The 20,209-nt window shown below is 39.1% G+C and overlaps 3 protein-coding genes across 3 annotated transcripts; 1 reads left to right on the forward strand and 2 right to left on the reverse strand.

Annotated features, from left to right (window-relative positions):
* Positions 1 to 159: 159 nt before the first annotated feature.
* Positions 160 to 2,222, forward strand: LOC5508815 (peptidyl-prolyl cis-trans isomerase NIMA-interacting 1). The gene is made up of 4 exons (XM_001629339.3): positions 160 to 463; positions 834 to 956; positions 1,506 to 1,524; positions 1,615 to 2,222. The coding sequence occupies exons 1-4, from the start codon at positions 232 to 234 to the stop codon at positions 1,691 to 1,693; spliced, it is 453 nt and encodes a 150-aa protein (XP_001629389.1). The 5' UTR covers positions 160 to 231; the 3' UTR covers positions 1,694 to 2,222.
* A 3,694-nt stretch (positions 2,223 to 5,916) lies between these two features.
* On the reverse strand, positions 5,917 to 6,930 carry LOC116608119 (piggyBac transposable element-derived protein 4). The gene is made up of 2 exons (XM_048731552.1): positions 6,579 to 6,930; positions 5,917 to 6,422 (listed from the first exon to the last, which is right to left on the reverse strand). Exons 1-2 carry the CDS (start codon positions 6,928 to 6,930, stop codon positions 5,917 to 5,919), a joined length of 858 nt encoding a protein of 285 aa, XP_048587509.1.
* A 9,137-nt stretch (positions 6,931 to 16,067) lies between these two features.
* Positions 16,068 to 16,553, reverse strand: LOC116615741 (G2/M phase-specific E3 ubiquitin-protein ligase). The gene has a single exon (XM_032377653.1). The coding sequence runs from the start codon at positions 16,551 to 16,553 to the stop codon at positions 16,068 to 16,070; it is 486 nt and encodes a 161-aa protein (XP_032233544.1).
* Positions 16,554 to 20,209: the final 3,656 nt, after the last annotated feature.

Consider the following 20,209-nt stretch of genomic DNA (forward strand, 5'->3'; position numbering starts at 1 on the left):
AAAAGGTATATTAACTATCTTACATCATCTAAAATCTTAGGAAATTCATTTTTGGGATATGTCTTCACATTCATCCCTTTTTAATATAACAAATTTATTATACAACAAATTTGTTATAAGGGTGTAAAGCTTTGGGTTACCTGTGGTACGGACAGAACGCCTAACTGATGTTTTCCATCTAGGAATAGAAGTGGAGGCGACCAAAGGTTCGGTTGATAATTTTGATACAAAATGAGCTCTTTACCGCCTGGATGGGTAGAAAAGGTCTCCAACTCAACAGGAAAGACATATTACTTAAATCAACACACGAAAGCTAGCCAGTGGGAGAGGCCGACAGAGCCTGCTGGCGATCAAGTTCGCGCCTCTCATTTATTAGTGAAGCACAGTGAATCGAGGCGCCCTTCTTCGTGGAAAACCGACAAGATCACTAGAAGCAAAGACGAGGCGCTTGCCATCCTTAAAGGTAATAAAAAGCGTCGATAAAATGACTTGGGGAGAACAAGACTTGGTGGCATTGTGTATGGGTCTCATTTCGGCGAACTTTCGGCTCAAAACTGCAAGCGGTGCGATAGAAAATCTACTTAGGAACAGACCTTGGTTATTTTTAGGCTTCATTCAAGCATAGACGGTCTATGATTTCATAGGTAAACCCGTACAAATTAAGCTTACTGTTATATTCCCCCGTTCTATCCTACTACAAAAAAAATATCGAATCGTGGAAAGACAATTTTATTTTATTTTCAATTTATCTTAAGTATACTGTACACTAGTACATTCTTGTATGTACATAGTCAAATACTTCTTCATGTTTGATGGTATTTTATATGCAATAGGCTATCAGGAACAGATCAAATCAGGAGAGGCAACACTCGAGGACCTTGCCAAGACTGAGAGTGACTGCAGCAGTGCCAAAAATGGTGGGGACTTGGGTTTTTTTGGCAGAGGACAAATGCAAAGTAAGTTTATAGAGCTTAAAGTTTAGGGGCTGATCTATGGGAGTGATTGTTGGGATTGCAACCTCTCCTATGGGCGAAAAAATTGAACAGGGTCACATACTGACTCACAATCACAACTGGGTGCTACAAAGATGGATGGAGTTGTCAAAATTTAACCAGAAAGTACTGTGCTGATTAAAGATTTTATTGATTGATTTACGCTACAGGCACTCCCCTTGGTTGTTTCTTGTGCTGCATGACATCCCGGTACACCCTGCTCAGAAAAAAAAAACACACACACACACAACACTTCATAATAAAAAATAAGATCTCAAAATGCTATATAACGTGCCTTCAAAAAATAAGGTACTAAGGGGGCACTATACAGGGACATTAAGAAAACTGGGGGGAAGGGGAGGGCAAGGCAACACCCCTATTGCTCATTTTCTTAGACACAGTCATATTTGTAAACAAAGAGCATGGAATGTAGTAAGTTTTAGGAAAGGGAAAGAGAAAGAAAATTTATACATACAGTATGACTCTGATTTCTTCCATGTTTTTTTTTTTCAGAGCCATTTGAAACAGCAACGTAAGTATTCATTTCTTTTTCAAATATTTCTGTATGGCTTGCTGCATTGCAACTGCATATTTACCATATTTTGACACATTAATATTTCAGGTTCAGTCTTAGAGTTGGTGAGATGAGTGAGCCAGTCTTCACAGATTCTGGCATACATTTGATCCTCAGGACTGGATAGATGCCCAGGTCACCATGTGAAAACCCTGCAAGGGGCTGACCGGTGACTAATGCAGTTTAGAAAGCACAAAAAATGCTTTACTTAAAACTTTTCTCTGCCTACAAAGGTTAAAACCATTTTCATCTCTCATTTTCATCTCATTTTTAATGTGGCAAATTAAAAAATATGTAATTTTTGTCTGTAGAAGTATGGAAAATGCTGTGTGCTTGTTTTGTAGCCACAACTGCTGCCAAAACCTCCATTCTAAATTTGTAGAAGGAAAGCTGCCCTCAAAACCATTGTTCTTGCACTTATATATTATTCCAAATCCAGGTATAGATAGTGCAAGTAGACCTTCAATCCCATCTAATAAATTATGACAATATTCACAGTATTAGGTATTCTCTCTATTTGTCCTAAATAAAAATCTGAAAAAAACAAAAACAAAACAACAGCAGTGAACTAATGTACTGTATGAGAAGGACATAGAGTGGGAGTGCCGAGTGTTAATATTAGATGGAAAATAAAGCAGCTCTGACTGTTGCTCAAATGACTGTGGTTATTACTGTGCAATTTACCACCACTCTGATTATAGAAATAAACATTTTTAAATCATTCCTTAGCAATATAGACTGGTCAAATCAAAACTCCTTCTGTTGAGTTCTGGTGAGAAAATTTCTGTAGTTTTTTTAGGTCCATATATATGCTAACAGAAAGGAGATAAAGGAGTGATGGATTGACATGGAGCAATGACCATTTATTGATTGGAATATTTCTATAATGGGTTAAAAAACATACAGAATAGGTGGGCAGAAATTCATTTTTCATCAGCAACACACAAAAGAGTAATGGTTTTCTAGTTTATTGCTCTATTTTAACATTGCAACTTAAGTGTTAAGTGTAAACAAGTGAAAACTTGTCTATTTTATCTTTTCTTCTGGCTTCCATCTTTTCCATGTGATAAAAGGGCACCACAAACTAGGACACCTTGCAGGTGTACATAGTACAGTATATCTGTATACTGTATATGATGTCAATATAAGGTACAATGAAAACCAAGCCTCACATTTGGTCACATACTTAATCCCAACTAGACAAAGACAAGATACATGTATGGGTGCTGAAAAGGAAACGAGTAAGTAAAATGGGCCCCAAATATTCAGGAGAGATCCCCAAAACAGACAATAATAAATTGAGTCCACTATGAGGTCTATTCCCTCCAATTATCCCTATTTTCACCACTATACAAATTCTCTTGCATACTAAACACAAACCACACACTATAGGGACTTGCCTATCGTCATTTGACTAGCTCTGTAGAAAGAGGCAAGAAGCTATAGTAGCTATTTATTTTTGTTATACCAAAACGAAAAACAAGGGGGGAATTGATATGTTTTGAAGCGATTAATTTTGAAAATTTGTTGTTTGTTGTGTGTATAACTTCTCAATGACAATTTTTGCACTTGTTTTTGTAGAGAATTGACTCCAAACACTTTCCCGAATATGCCTGATAGTTCTTGAATAATCTCTTGTACTTTACAATTGTCATAGTTTGTCGTACGGCTATACTTTTTGCTTTGTTTTCTTCTGGCAGTTTCAGAGGTCATACTTGCTTAAAAGCATCGTATGACAACCAAACTTGGCAGGTGTCATGTATGTGTCAAGGGAGTTGCAAAAATGTGGTCACGTGATTTGTGACGTCATCGACGTCACTAGAAGCAAAAATATGCTGTCGTCATTAAAATAAAAAAAACTATATTTTACGAAGGAAACATCGTATGGCAACCAAACTCGGTAGGTGTCATGAAGGTGTCAAGGGGGATGCAACAATATGGTCAGGTGTGGCGTAACATCGATGACCTCAATTAAAGCAAAAAACGTGATTAAAAGCAAAAACATTTATATCTCTTGAAAAAAAACTCACAACCAAACTTGGCAGATGTCGTGTTTGTGTCAAGGGGGGTGCACAATAAGACTTCTTCAGGGCAGGGCTTTTTGTATTTATCAATTGATTCGGCACATTTCTCTGTTGACAAGTTCAGGATCCACAACAAATTGATTTATATAAATTAAATAAACGTGATTCTCGATTTTATCAATTAGATTATTTACTAATTTATATCAATTGGATTATTTTGATAATGAGTTGTTAATTCAATTTCTATCAATTGTTATCAATTCTGAACACGAATTCTGATTGTTGATTGTTCCTTTTTTTATGTCAACTGATCATCATTTAGTAATTAAATTGACAACAGTTTCATGAACGCTTCTTGATCTTACACTTCCCCAACAGTACCCCTTTGTATTGAACTGCATGCAATTCCTTGGGGTTTATTTGAGTAAGTACGCAGCTGCTTTGTCTCCTATTATCTTTGTTCTACAAAGAAGTTCTTTTGTCTCTATTCTTCTCGTTCTTTGTGTCGAGGTGCGGATATTGTTCATTTGCCCAATCAAATTGCAGCTTGTAAGAACCGCGTACTGACCCGTTCATTTCGGGTACTCTTTGGGATCGTTTGGATCCCTGGGATCAATTGGTGTCCAGGATCGATCCGTGCTATTGTATCAGTCAGTGTCTCACAGATCGTTTCGGGTCCCGGGACCGGTTGGAGGACTTTTGGGGATATTTTAGGTTCTGAGATCATGTTGGGGTTTTTATAGCCTGCGTAGCAAGCGTTTCTGTGGAGTTTTAGCTGGAATAGAGAGCGAGCGAGGAATGTGACTGCGCGAAAACTCTACAGAAACGCTTGCTACTCAGGCTAGGCTCTAGCAGCTTTTGCCGCTATCTCACTCCTAGAGCCCGTGGGCTCTGGGACGAGTTTTGCGGGCGGCATTGAGCCTGCAATACGGGAGCGCATGCGCTTCGCCTTTTTAAAGGTGTGAGGCTCCAAGGCGGCGTTTGACGAGATGTGACATCCCTGATTTCTCCTCAATTTTCAACGATATTTGAAGCCTCTTCGACTTTTTAAAGAAAGTAAGCTAGCATTTTGCTTATAGCCTTTCAGTCTATGTTATTTTCATGATCTGATATGTTGCCCTTCTGATACTTTTGTAGAATATTCCGACTTTGTGAACACGTGCGATGATCTATTTCACCGCGCGAGGTTCCGATGTCTTTGGCTTATCTTGAAATTTACTTACAGGTGAGCAAAGTTGAGTGCTTATCGCCTATCCATTCTATGAAATTTACTAATTTTATTCAATCCAATGCATTACAAACACATAAAAACTCGAGACTTTCGCATAACGATGGTCACCACATGCATAACCGAGGGCGCAATAACGCAGCGGTGAACCGTATGAGCCATATGGGCCGATACAGCTAAACTAGAATAGCAACGACAAAGAATACTTTAATAGATTACTCCCCTATACAATAGTATAAAGTAGCTTACGCTAATACTGGGGAGGGCACAGGCAGTTTACAGCCGGCGGAGATGCGGAGGCACCTTTAGTTGCCTGATGACTGGCAAAGCTGCTGTTTTAAATTACTAAGGTTTACTGTATTATCAGGAAGTAAATTCCATGCTCTTATTGCTCTAGGAAACAAAGAATAATTAAAGGAAAGAATATTCGAGTGCAATTGTTGAAAGCTAAGTGAGTAAGAATATTTAACCCTTTGGTGCCTGCCCTAAAATGGGCCATTTTTTGTGTGTCTCATTGAAACATATACTGACACTTCTGCTTTTATCCGATTTGTGCTATATGTCTATGGAAAGCTTACAAAATGGGCTACACATTGGTTACCTCATTTTTATTTTTTTTATCATTTACTAATTATTTTTATATTAATTTATGCTAATTAGGGTGTTACGTAATATACTATTTACAAGAAAATGTCACATTATACACTTGAAATCAAGTCATTCAAAAAATTTTGAAAATAAAATTGTTTCCTATCATATAATACACACTTGTTGTAAATTCTAGGCCAATACACAAAAAGAAGAGAAAGTTACAGCAGAAAAGCTTACCATATGTAAATTATGCTATTTGGGGGGCGGGTGATAAAAATGTATTTTTTCTGAAATTAGCAACAATATTTAAAATAAGAACAATATATCATGGTGTAGTATATATAGTGTCTTGTATACACTAATAATCAGCTTTGTGTTATTCTGCCTAGCATTTCTTGCTTACAATTGCTAGTATTCACTAAATAAATCATGAAAAACAAAAAGAACAAAATGAAATACTAACTGTACACAGCATTGTCCTTGCAAACTATAGATAACTAAACACTCTTACTCATGGAACTCCTTGCTGTGCCCTATTTTAAAACAGTCCTGGGTGCTGGTGAGGTGCAGGTATGCCTGGCATTGGGGTGCTTCGCAGTAGGTCCTGACCTTTAGTTCTTTTCCTGTGGTTGCATCACAAACCTTACAGTTCCTCTTCACATCCGACATCATTGGCATGTGGACACTCTCAAACTGGTTAGGTGCGCTAGTTGGTGGCTTGTGGGCAGGTGGGGGACCAAACTCTTCTAAGCCTGCCAGCTGTCTCACTAGTTCTTCTCTAAACTCAGCAACTGAGTACTTTTTCGGGTGATGAAGTGCTGTGTTGTCAGGGTTCTTGGCACAGTGAATCTGGAAAAGAATATGGCTATTTACAACAGCTATATCAATCATGTGAAAGAAGAGGACTTTCCACCATCTTCTGCACTTTGAGAGAGCGTTGTTCATCAGCTGGTCAGATCTGTCCACACCATTCATATAGCTGTTGTAGTTGTTGATGGCCATCAGCTGCCTCACTTGAAACAATTACATAATCATTGGCAAATTCAATGGAGGATAGGATAATGACTGGTCTGTTATCCTTCCACTGCTGTGCCAAGCAAACACCATCTCTGTGCCATCTCATACTTCCTCGCTCTTGCTTCCCCCCCCCCCCCCCCCCCCACACACACACTTTCTGCCATTCTTCAACTCCTCTGGAAACCCCCTTCTATTTTCAGCTGCAGTGCCAGTAGCTGGTGTCTCCACAAGGAAAAGATCATTTATAAGTGTCACTGATGTGTAAAAGTTATCACAATACAGATGGTATCCTTGATTGAGTAGGGGTGATAATAACTTCATGACCACATCATATGCAAGCCCATTAGTACTTGGGGCATTCGCTGTCTGTCTTCTGGCATAGACATCAAAGTCATAAGTGTAACCGTTTGCACTGTCTGCCAGAACCCACAACTTCAGTCCCCATTTCGTTGGTTTGTTCTTTATATACTGCCTCATCCCTGACCGATGCTTACTCTTTACCATTCTTTCATCTATCGCAACATTCTAGAAAGACTGATATAATGCCTTGCATCTCTCCTTGAAATGGTCAAGGAAACTGCATATTTTTCTCAGCTTGTCCTGATCATCCTCTTCAATTGGATTGACAACATGCAACATGGCCATCAAGGCCTTGAAACAGTCACGTGCCATGATTGCCCTTGCCCATAGCCCATGATAAAATGTTTTTGTGTTCCAGTATCTGTGGAATGAGCTTACATTCACAAGACCACAGTACAGAATCAGGGCAATCAGTCGATTGATTTCCTCAGGGTTTGTATCGTTCCATGCCCCTATTTCATTGGTATAGGAGTGCTTCTGCTTGATGTTGGCATAGGCATAGGCATTGGTGTTTGCACTGATTTGCTGAACTAGGTGGGCAGTAAAAGAATTCCTCTCAGTAGAGGTACTTCTAAATGTAGCCCAGGAATTCTACTCGGAGCAAAATCGGGGAGCTGGTTCACTTGGTCAGCATCACCATAGCTGTTGTAGGAGGTTGCTTGCTGTTGCTGGGCAGTAGCCAACTGCCTACGCTGCTGGCCTCTTCCCCGTCCTCTCCCTCGTCCTCCGCCTCGTCCTCTCGCTCGAACAGGTCTCGACGCCGAAGACGTTGCTTCTTCTACCACACTCTCATCACTACTCGAGGTCCTTCAGGATCAGCCTCCTCGTCACCAAAACTAAAATACTTTGCAGAGAAAATATTAGTTATTTTTGTGATGATCTTATTGGTGTGTTGTAATAATTATTGTGAAATTATGAAATTACACGTCAAAATAAAAACAAAAGAGCATCGAAACTGTAAATGTCAAACTAAAAATATAAAGGCGAATAGAAATCCCTTAAGTCATTCAACACTATAAAATATGGATTAAGAGAAGCGTTTTAGTTCTTAGGGTAGCGAAAAAATGTTTTTCAGGCATTTTTTTATTCAAGAATTTTTTTTGGCAATATGTTTGTTTTTGTATGATCTTGATAGGTGTGAAGTGCGATTCCCAAGCAAATCACTCGGCACACATCTAGGTGAAAATATGGCAAAAAATAAATCCAAATCAAATGAATACAATATCAATTAGTTAGAAAAATGGAATAATACTTTGAAAGAAACACGAGGTGAATAACATCAATTTAGCGAAGTAAAGAGCAAGTATTTCGAAGCGTCTCTTTTGTTTACGATAAACTTACCTCGTGTTCGATTCAGCTTCACTTTCTACTTCCATTTCTTGGTCCAACTCGAACTCTTCACCACTAGAAATCCCTCCTACCTCACTGTCCACATAACTCTCTACATCACTCTCTTCATTCATAAGAATTTCTGCAACTTCTTACGCTGTTGATCACTATTTGGTCGCTTACTCGAAGACACCATTTTAGATTTTGACCAGAGCAAGCATGAAGCCGGGATTATAATTAAAACTATGGCTAGCCAATCAAATCCCTGCATAAAAAACTCTGCTGTCTGATTGGGTATTGCTTATTGTAAAGACTTTTATTTTCAAATAATACCAAAAACATTGCTATGACAACAGATACGTCATCGGTCCATATGGAACGATTTCAGCAAAGGCTGGCACCAAAGGGTTAAACTAGGAATATCTTTAAGAAAGGAAAATGCTTGGAGCGATGGCAGAGAAGTCGGACATCCAACTCACTCGCTCTTTATTCTCGTCGCTCGATTTACTCAAAACTCTTCTAATTTAGGCTCATGACTAAGGGCACAAACTCCCTTTTACCTATCTCAAATTATGTGTGATCATTCAGGGCCCCACATTAACTTTTTTAGCAATGTGCCATTGGCTCCTAACTCACTAAATTCATCTGGGTGAAAGCTAAGTTATTCCTAAGCAACCATTTTTGTTCAACATTTACCCAACAAGAACAAGCGTCTTATCTGCGATTTACATGGTTAATATCTACAATTTAAATGATTAATATCTACGATTTAAATGATTAAAGGATGAAAAACGGTTTTATAACAATGTCTATCTTGTACTAAAAAGATGTACAATGATCAGCTATGGCCCTGAACGACTCGTACTAGCATATACAGGGCACATGATAAGAAAAGTTCAGCTCAAGGCAGCTATTTCTAGTGAAATACTGGTTGACGGCTCCTTTCTCCGGCTTGTCGGGTCTCGAGGGTGGATGATGCCAAGGAGACCCGGAGATTGCTTTTGATGAGGTTCTGGGCTGAAACAGCCCAGAACAGTTTTCTAACGTATTTTTTTCACCCGTGTGTGAATCTTAAGAATCTTTGATTAACCAAGAGGAAAAAATAAACAAAAAATAATAAATAAAAAGGGCCATCGATCATTGAACTGAGGTATCTGGCGTCCTCTATCTCATGCGCCCGCTCATCCTTCATAGCCTCTCGGATAACGGTGATAACGGATTCCGTACGTAAGATTAACATCTAGCCCGTTTTTTTTCTGCAGTGAAAGAGGGCCAAACTTTGAAAAAGCAGCTCTTCTTTAGCGATCATGTAAGCAGTGTTTATCTTTAATCTCATTTCTCTTCTGTTTTCTCGTCCAAGGCCTGGTTTCCTTTTGCAATGGATCTATAGAGAGAACTCGATTTCACAGGCATTTGTTTTGCCAACAAAGCATCCCTGGCCTGCAAATGTTCGCCGTATTATGCTTACCATACCATACCTTACCATAACTCCAATAAAAGAATAAAAAGAAATAAAAACGAGCAGAATAAAAGTGGAATAAAATCAAAGTGATAAGATTGAACAAAAGCAACAACAATAATTAGAATGTGTTATAAATACATATTAATACAGCAGGTTTTGTTTGTGAAGGCTCATTGGGTAAATATTTGCCTCATAAACTTTTATTTTGTAGGCAAATTGTCTTACTAGATCTCTTGGGAATATTTTTGGGTTTTGGTTATGTGTTACTGATTCCATGCTTGGATTGTGCGCTTCTCCCCCATGCACCCTGTCAAAAGCCCTACTAACAGCAACACTTTTTTTTACTTCATATGTCCTTTGTTTATTTGAATGGCCTTTGTAAGACGGTGGTTTGGATTTGCAGTGACAATTTGAACAGTTCTTGGTTCCCGTGCGAAATGAAACTGGGATATTCTATATATGGGACTTCCTGTAATATCTTTGAATATCTCACGATATTCATCTTGGAACATCCCGCGATTTCCTAGGATATTCTACGATACAAGGTGTGAATTTTCAAGGTAAATTTGGACCGATATTCCAGGATATTCTAGTATTTCTCAAAAGGCATAGACTTACTTTAACTATGTTTTGTAAAATGTCTATATTGGTAATAATGTCGATATTTTCGTTCACACATTGGGCGAGTTCTGAAAGCGCCACGGCTGGCCTTAAAAGCCATTCACAATTCCTTGTATTCATTGCTTTGCTGAACTCGCCGAATGTGACCCGGGGTTGCCCCTTGTTTGGCCGCAGAAAATAGTGAGGGAAGTGTGAGAAGTAGTTGACGCGCTTTGGAGATTTGGATGGGGTAACGTAAGCCATCTAGAGTAAAAGAAAATTGTTAGAGAAATGTGTTAGTTGTGATTCATAATCATGACATCTAAAAGCAAAGTATATTTAAAAAAGATTACATATGTGTTAAACAGGATTTTCTACGATATTCTGGAATATTCAATTGGATGCGATTTTTTGGAATATGCATTAATGTGACAGGGAATGCATAGATGCGTTGTTCCTTTTGCGATAAAGAACGATATTCTTGGACAGTATTAAATTTTCTTTGATTTTAGTGAATGCATAATCGGATATTATCAGATTTTTCGGAATTGAAGGAAATTGAGGCTATTGTTATTGACAATAACATCTTATTTTGCGATATATTGTCATTTTGCAGAATATCATCTGCTTTTCTTGGATATTCGGTAATTTATTACGAATAGCTAGCAATATATTCCAGCAAATAATTTTATTTTTAGAATACAGAACAATTTACAATTATCTCAAAATTTGATAATCAACTTTATAATTTTCGGATACAACGTGAACAGTGACTTCTATAACGTTATAGAAATCAGCAAAAATCGTTTAAAGACAAAACCAAATTAGACAAAAAGTTGGTATACAACAAAAAGTGCAAGGCAAGCTAAAATATCTCTATGATTAAAAAAACCCACTAAAGCGAACATTTTACACAAACAATGGACATTTCACTTAGCTTTACTGAAGACTTTTTTTGGTTTTGTCTTTTAAGGATTTTTGTTGATTTCTAATCAGCTGGTCCACTTTCTCATCAGTCATTCCGTAATTTCCCCTCATTGCATCGGCAAAAATAATGGTAGTTGTAGTTGAGTAAGTGATAGCTTTCTGCATTTCTCGCACTGTTGTGAATTACCATAAATTATCTGCATCTTGTTTCTGTCCATCTTTGGACTTTCCCTTCCCCTTCAGTGTGCACCACATGAGCTCTTCTTCGGTGAAGAGGTCTAACAGGAGCCTCTTCACCCCTTCCAGGGGCTTTGACAGATATTTAATTTTCTGCTTTTGTTGTGACTGTAAAGAATAAATTGAACAATTAATTGAAAACAGCTAAAATCGGTTTATAAGCAATCAGGCATCGCAAACTTTCTTTCTTGAAAGTGCGGGAGCCGGTAATAAAATCTGATTTCCCAGCGTATTGTGGAAACTCTTTACATATGGAGCAAGTAATTGTTCCCTTGTCTTCATTGTGGACCACCCACGGAAAATCAACTTTCTACTGTGGAACAAAGGAACGCTTAGGCCCTGACTTCTGCGCTTTGTTCTGCGGCTTAATATCTTGTTTCTTGCTTCCGGGATTGAATTTCCGTTGAAGCTTTCCAGCTTCCTTTGGCCAGGACCTCTATACCTGATGAGCTAGATTGCAGTCCAGGCTCTGGCGATGTTGGCACAACTTTGTCTGTGGATCTCACGGAAAATACTACAGGCACTATGTGGTTTGGAGTAAACCAGGCATTCGGCTGGTTATCTAGGGATGTAGCAGTCCTAAGTAAATAAACAGGCGAAGCCTCTGTAAGGGCGATTCTTGCCCTCTGTAAGAGCCATTCTCGGCTCTAATACAGTGTGCATGAGAGGGCGATAATAGAAGAGAACTTGTGGATAAAGTGAGTGGATCGGTTGCTCCAACACGGAATGTGTAACACGATATTTCCGCCCAGCGTCTGCCTGAAGTTTCACGGCGTCCTTTGGATGCTATCCACTACCAATGGCCTGGTCGCCCTCAGCCAATAAAGCGATGCAAAAAAGCATTTCTTGCGACACACGAGGAAGCTTTTGTGCAGTCTTGCTGAACAGGCATTGGCATTTTCTGATAGTTTGGGTGCCGTAAACTCCAGAAGAATCACACTCGAAGACTCATTCCCGCAAAGAACGAGTGATACAGAATTGTAAAGACAATTTCCATTCCCAGTGGAATTCAAAGCAATACCACCAGCTTTCTGGGGAAATCGCTAGGCAGTAAACTCGTACTTAGTTGGTCTTTTTTCACGGACTTTTCAAGGTTTGTTTGAAGAGCTGTAATTTTTGTGCTAACGAAGAGTGATCCATGGTAGAAATGGCGGGCGGCATGCTCTTGCGAAGTTTGAGAAAACCATGTGAGAAATTTTCGTGTGCTTTTGAGACTTGCGCCCACTGAAACCCATGCACCCACGTTAGTGAAAAATAACTGAAAATGGCGTCCTTGTTTTGCTATTGTTTTTCTTCTGATCGCCTCAAACAAAGCTCGACCGTTACCCTTTTTTGTGTTTTGTCTTTTTGCTTTTTAAATTATGGTTGGTTTCAAGAAAGTAATTTTATAGCATACCCGATTCTGGTGATCGATTGTAAAACACAACATATTTTTGGGTAGCAAGAGATTCAGTTGATTGTTCTTTGAATTACACAAATGCATAACTCAAGTGTGCTGAATGAACATTCAAGTTGTGGTCGCTGTGGTCACGACTGGACAAGAAACCCACATAACTGGGCATGCCCAGAAATCGTTCGGTGGCCCTTATACACTGTCGTGAATCGTCTTCAAGAATAGACTTGCGTTGGGCGAGGGACAAGATGGCGAAACTGCTTTAAGGCACCTACACCTGAAGATAGCTTTTTGCAGATATGACACCTCACCGCCACCATCAATATCAAATCTCATATCAAAACTCATTAACATAATCAGATTCTGTGTAGTTTCGTCAAGACAACTTCAGACGCAACGGTGTCAAAAGCCTTGAAGAAGTCGGCTAAGACAGCTAAAGTTACTTTGCCACGCTTCATTGCTTTAGTGATGTCATCTTTTATTGCAAGGAGACTTGTTGTTGTGCTGTGACCTTTCCTATATGCACTGAAAGTGTCCTTTAAGATGCTGTTAGGACCACTGGAGACAAAGTCACTCATTTGACCAAGCACTAAGCGCTCGTAGACTTTTGAGAGGACAGGTAAGATAGAGATGGGACGTAAGTCATTCCTGTCCTTTACATCAGCCTGCTTTGGTATAGGGCTTATACGAGCCACTTTCCAGGCGGATGGAAAATACTCTTGTACACCATCAAAGAAATTTAAGTCAATGCTGTATTACGGTGGCCCATAGGGGACAGCACACAAAACAAAATCGCACCGCAAACAAACAAAAGTCGCACTGCAAATAAAACAAAATAGCACTGCAAACCAAATCGAACTGCAAACAAACGAAAGTGCACTGCAAATAAAACAAAATAGCACTGCAAACAAACAAAAGCGCACTGCAAATGAAACAAAATCGCACTGCAAATGAAACAAAATCGCACTGCAAACGAAACAATCGCACTGCAAACTAAAATAAATCTCACTGCAAATGAAACAAAATCGTACCGCAAATGAAACAAAATCGTACCGCAAATGAAACAAAATCGCTCTGCAAATGAAGCAAAATCGCACGGCAAACACCAAAACATCTGCGTGCGCATTCAGCGGTTGCCAACAGCGGGCTCTGTTTTCCAAGCGGGTCAGAAAGAGAGCTCATAGAACATTATTTCCACAAAGGCTTTCAATATAAGGATATTCTTTGTCTGTTGGAGAAACACCACGACATCCATTTCAACTTAAGAACCTTGAAGCGGAGATTGAGTGCGTATGGTCTCACTCGTCGAAAGAAATTTGACGCAAACGATGTGCAGTACATCAAGGAAGTACTAGCCCGAGAAATAGAAAATGGTCCTGCCAGTCGCAATGGGTACAGAACTATGTGGCACATTCTACGACTGAGATATCAAATCCATGCCTGGTACGTGAAATTGATCCAGATGGTGTGGAATCGAGAAAGCAACAGGTTTTTTGCCGTCGCACTTACATATCACCAGGGCCAAACTTTTGCTGGTACCTTGACGGCTATGATAAAGTTAAACCGTTCGGTTTTTCAATACACGCATGTGTAGATGGTTTCAGCAGAAGGATTTTGTGGATTGAGGTCCAGCGGTCTAATAAAGACCCTAATGTTGTTGCAAAATATTTCTTGGCTAGCGTCGAAACTGCTGGTGGCTGTCCTATACGAGTTTATTCTGATCATGGAACTGAAAACTGGATTATTGCAGGCATGCAGTGCTATTTCCGGGCTGATGGCTCAGACGAATTTGCAGGCACCAAGGCACACAAATATGTGCCGAGTACGAGCAATCAACGAATCGAATGCTTTTGGTCCTCATTTCGGAAACAGTATGGTGGTTGGTGGATCGATTTCTTCAATGACCTTCACGAATCTGATGTATTAGACTTGTCTAGTGAAATTCACAGAGAGGCTTTATGGTTTTGTTTTGCAGATTTGTTGGAAAAAGATTTAGAGAAAATGAAGGACTATTGGAACACTCACCGAATCAGAAAATCGAAGTATGCAGCGTTTGCTGGCTCCCCTGATATTATGTACTTTTTACTAGAAGAATATGGCCAGACAGATTGTTTATACCAGTTCCCTCACCACAAGCTTGTTGAAATGAAGAACAGGCTGGACAATGAACAGCAATGCGACCCTGTTGGGGAAGACTATTTCTGCTATGTCATGGAAAAAAAATAGTCTATTATCACCAGCAACTGTGCGTGAAGCAGGTACACTTTTTCAAGCACTCATAAACTATGCCTCACCAAAATCATAGATCTACCTACTATGGGAGACTATTGATTCATTTTAATTTTCTGGCTCTACTGAGTGAGACCAAAATAGAAAGAAATCGCTCCAGTTACTTACTACCTGTATGTATTTCATACTTTGAAAGTAACCCAGGGCTGGCAGGGACGGGGTTATATGGCAGCAAAATGACTTAGCTTGTAATAATATCAATCAATCAATTTGTATTTTCACTTCACACAATATTTACAATACATTTTTTCGCTGTTAACTAGGATATGTGAAATGACTGGTTTCTATTTGAAAGCAGAGCATTTTGAATTGAAATGATTAAATGATGGGCTTAAAATTGAATGTTATTAAATTGAATTATTCAATTTTGCCGGATATGTAACAATAAAACAAAATAAACATCAAATATTTCTTGAAAAAATTAACTATTCTAAAATGGTAATATATAGTTTCTAACATCTTCTAACATTTTCATATATAATTTCCAACATTTTTAACATAAGAAAAAAATTATAATAATCATAGATTCCAAACACATTGATTCCAAATACATTGTTGTGTTCGCTAAGAGAAAGGGCTGTTTTTGTCAAGTGAAGGAAACATTACTCATGAAATTTAAAGTTTTACTCAAAAAAATATGAAAACCATACATGTAGTTGAGGTGCCCAAATCAAGCAAATCAACCCTTAGAAGTAAAGTGCTACAAAGGCTTTTAAAAAGGTGGTTTTTTTTAGTACCGATGTCAGCGGATGGCGCGTACATTAAATTTATCTGAGAAAAGGCGAATTCTCAACAAAAATATTACTTCATTTACCTAAGGAAGTTCTATACCGAAATTAAAGCTTATCTGAGTTATACTGACTTCTTATTATTTTGACATACTATGGCAGACTATTGATTCCTTTACATCTCTGGCTCTACTCTGAGTCAGGAGTTGAATGACATCAAAAGAAAAAGAAATCCCTTCAGTTACTACATCCTTTCGTGCTTTGGAGTAACTCAGTGTTGTGAGTTTTTACTTGGTTTATGGAAGCGCATTACTCTTCAAAGCAATCCAAACCCTCGGGAGTTGAACATACAAAATGTAAAATCCCGAGAGAAATGCTCATACTGTCTGATTCTACCATCAACTGTGAGTGTCAGCTGGTTCGCACAAGTATTTGCAGTAAGCTTTCTGTTGGGACTGTCATGATTAAAATGGATGGATGGTCTAGGAGTAAATCCTATAGCAGGAATGCCATGAGATCCAGTTACAAACTGTATGACATGATTTAGAGTGACAACAACTTCTTTTCCCTCTAGCACAGAAGAAATTTGCCCCTTTTCAATATCCTCCAAGTACTGTGTGAAGTTGAAAATGACTTCTGTTTCAGCATGGAACTTGTTACTATCCCTTGGACTGTACTTGACATCAAAAATGTCATCCAACATTTCTGCTGTGAGTTCCTTTGGCACCTCAAACACAGTTCTGAATTTCTCTGGATAGGCTTGAACAAGGCCCAGCATGCAGCAAGTCTTCAGCCCTTCCATGTATTAGTTGACTTCAGTTACCGAGTTAAGCAACACATAGTGCAAAGCAATGGATTTTATGAAATCCTTTTTGTCTTCCAAGTACACAAACGGCTTGTTGTACCCTGCATCAAACCTATAGTCACAGTCAAATGTGGCTTTATTCTTGAATTCCTCTTCATCTGTCACATTACTCAAAGCACTCAGGGACTCCCTAACTGTAGAATTTGGGATCTCCTCTATGGATGGGTCAATATTTTCCAAGCTACCACTCAAAATGTAGTCAACTACAGTTTTTTTGAAAGCATTGTGGGCCTTTAAATCCTTGCATAAGCCCAATAGCTGTGATTGAACCATACAACTTGAAATCCTCTTTGTTCAAACAGGATACATTGTGTTGGAAAACACCTTCAGATAGTAACTTTCTTTGAGCAGAAGAATTCATCAGGTGGTAAATTCACGGGAAGGACCACCCTGATCTACTGCTGGTTCTCCTATGAACTCCACTCTTAGTGGCATTTTCAGATTATCATCCAGGATTCGACCAAATTTGAGCTTGGTGTCCTCCCAAACTGTTTGCCGACGTATCTTAAGTCGCAAATACTGGTCATCCTGGCACGTAAATTCCTTTGCTCTATGTTGTTCAAGTAATCCCTTAAGGGAGGCATCAGAAGTGTATGTTGTACTTTAACCACACTCAGGTATTAAATTCTGGCTGAGATTATCATCATCATTGTTGTCATCTGAAGGCATGCTTCATGACTGAAAAGCATTGAGGCATATGCATCGTGAAGTGTGGGCCTTCAGCCAACAACTCAGTTTTTGAATTTTCCACAGAGTCTGTAGACTCCTAACCACCTTTCAACTCGTTTGCATCTTTCGTTGGGAACATTTCTTGTAAATATACAAGTGTTGCAGCTCCTAAATAATTATTAAAATAACATAATATCCTGATGAAATGCTGTTGGATCTTGAGCAGTGAGAGCCATTTAAAATGATGTTTGGCATTATAAGTCCCCTCGATGAACCTTTCTAGCTCTTGGGATAAACGAGAAATACTGTTTAGATTAAAAAAGCCAAACTTGAATCCACATCCACATTTTTACGATTGTTTATTATTTCGCTTAGCTACGACAACTTATTCATACGCACCTTAAAATAGCGCACGAAAAATTGTCTTTTACTTGAAAAAGCGAGGACGAAAAGAAGCTGTAAAAATCTCTAACATTTACTGATCGTGATGAAAATCGCTCGGCAAATCCGCCATTCTGTTGTTGATGTCCCAGGGTGCTTTCTGGTCTTTGTTTCAGCCTCGGTTTCATGTGATCTTTCATTGTCTGGCCCTCGGTCACATGTTCTATTATCGGCCACTCGAACGATTCAAAACAAATTTGAGCGATTTGAGCGAATGCGAGTTTCGTCATGTAGTGTGACACGCGCGCGTAATGTCAGTTTTCAATCGCTTAGTACAGAGCCAAACGAAGCTTAAATTAGAATTGAAAAGCACTTTTGCAAACTACATTTATTAGGGATTATTGTCTGTGGTATTTAAGCTAAAATAAACCAAGTTTTCTGTGCTATTTTCCTTAAATTGACAAGTGGCCGATAATAGAAAAGACAAACACTCTCTACTAATTATTGTTTCCTCTCTAAACAAACCGGTAAATTGAAAATGTTTCTGTAGAATACTTATGTCGAATAGTCAAAGAATGTTCCTTGCAAATTATGGGGAATTAATTTGTTTTGTTCGCGAGATATCTTAGCGTAAACCTAAAGTGGCCGATAATAGGCATGAGTACCTTATATATTGTTTTGTAGGGGGTCTAGAGATTCCCCCAAGAAAATTTAGAAATCACACACTCTCAGGAAGCCCAGAAATTGATCAGAAAACCTGTTTAAAAATAGGGCCCTCCCCTAAACCTTGTATTAAAAATCGCGGCGCTCCCCCAAATCCGAGCTAAAAAGTTGTTTTGGCACGAACAATCTGCACCTTTCCCCGGCTTCGTTTGATCATACCATTGCGATAAGCAAAAGCAACTTTGACCTCCACATCTTTTGGGGTCGCCTTCTTCGTTGATGCCTAAGTCTTTTTCTCGCGGGCTTGAAGTCCCCTCTTCGAGATTCTTCTCGTTTGGCATAAAACTCTTCAAACGTCAGAGTGTCGTTTGATTTATTTGAGGAAGCAGACGATCCGGCAGATCCAAAGTTCAAACCCGATGGTCCAGGTAGACATGAAAAAACTCTAGATATCTCTTGTTGAACCGTTTTACAAACTTCTTCTGTTATGTTACTTGTATTCGACGCCATTATGGCATAAATTGGCGGGGAAATCGATCCATGTGGTGGAGCCTAATCCCCAGTAACTTTCAGCAAGTTACAGGTTATCAAAATTATTTCATTTTTGTATGAATAGTTGGATAAATGTCATAATTGATATGGGAACCAAAAAATAAACAGCAACGTCTTACTGTACATGTTGCCAACATATATTTGAGCACATTATCTAGGGAACATACAGCAAGTTTGCTTGATGACTGGATATTACTAACCTAAAACTTAACTTTTATCGACTCTATAATGTAAGGAAGAGGTAATTACCCTTTCAAGCCATCACAAAGAATGCCAATGCCATGTACTGCCGGTAAAGATTTCTAATGCGATTGCTGCATAACTTCTATACCGGAAAGGCATAATTTACTACAAATTAGGAATTGCAGAGAGAAGCAAATTTCATTACGCGATGTTTTGCTCGACAAGAAGTGATGTTTATTGCCCTATGATTGGCTTATATGTTTGTCTATGATACGTGTAAGCTTTGAGTCCAAAGCAACTCGTCAAAAAAAAAATTTGCTTCTCCTAGTTCGAATTAATAGCAGTAAACTTTGTTTTAACAAATAGCAAATGTTCGCCAAGGTCACTGCGCTCAACGATGTCTTCCAGTAATTCTCAAGAAGTCCATCATACCATGATGCTAAATCTCTTGCGTATCCGCGTTGGGCGTAGCCTATGATAGCACCACAGCTACCATGGGTGTGCGAGTCTATCAAAAAAACAACTCCTGTCGCTGTTCACAATAAATAATGTTGACATATCCGCAGTGACCATTACTGAATATGACGGAACACAAGTGTTTGCTAAGTCTTGGAATTTCTCCAAGTCAGCTTTGGCGGAGGACCCTATGAAATCATACTCCTGACCAACACAGGAAACCCGACACTCATCACCAGCCATGCCTACAGCATCTTCAATATCGACAGCAGCACCTTCGAACAAGTCGTCTTGTATATCATTGCCTTTGCTAATTGCTTGGTAAAGCGTTACATGCCAGTCGTATGACAGACAACCATTTACAGCCAATGTCAGTTTCTTTCACTTGTGAAGGTAGCCAAACACTAAGGCTATGAATATACATGCATTGCTTGCACTTCGTCCATTCAAATCGAATTGGCTGAACTGAAAATGCCACTCAGATACATTTACAGCTGTAGGATAAGGCACACACATAAGGTCACCTCTTCCTGTTGTTCCTCTGAAGCTGTGGTCTGTGGCGGTGTAGGGGACACAGAAGCTGTGGTCTGTGGCGATGTAGGGGATACGGAAGCTGTGGTCTGTGGTGGCGTAGGGGATGCAGAAGCTGTAGTTTGTGGCGGCGTAGGGAATGCAGAAGCTGTGGTCTG

The sequence above is a fragment of the Nematostella vectensis genome, chromosome 8, assembly GCF_932526225.1.
Source record: "Nematostella vectensis chromosome 8, jaNemVect1.1, whole genome shotgun sequence".
NCBI lineage: Eukaryota > Metazoa > Cnidaria > Anthozoa > Actiniaria > Edwardsiidae > Nematostella > Nematostella vectensis.

Excerpts from the sequence above, each read along its gene's own strand:
- LOC5508815 (XM_001629339.3), top strand. The coding sequence starts at position 232 with ATGAGCTCTTTACCGCCTGGATGGGTAGAAAAGGTCTCCAACTCAACA. Across the intron at positions 464-833 it reads GGCGCTTGCCATCCTTAAAG|GCTATCAGGAACAGATCAAA; the intron begins GTAATAAAAAGC and ends TATATGCAATAG.
- LOC116608119 (XM_048731552.1), bottom strand. The coding sequence starts at position 6,930 with ATGGTAAAGAGTAAGCATCGGTCAGGGATGAGGCAGTATATAAAGAAC. Across the intron at positions 6,423-6,578 it reads GTTGAAGAATGGCAGAAAGT|TGAGGCAGCTGATGGCCATC; the intron begins GTGTGTGTGGGG and ends AATTGTTTCAAG.
- LOC116615741 (XM_032377653.1), bottom strand. The coding sequence starts at position 16,553 with ATGGAAGGGCTGAAGACTTGCTGCATGCTGGGCCTTGTTCAAGCCTAT.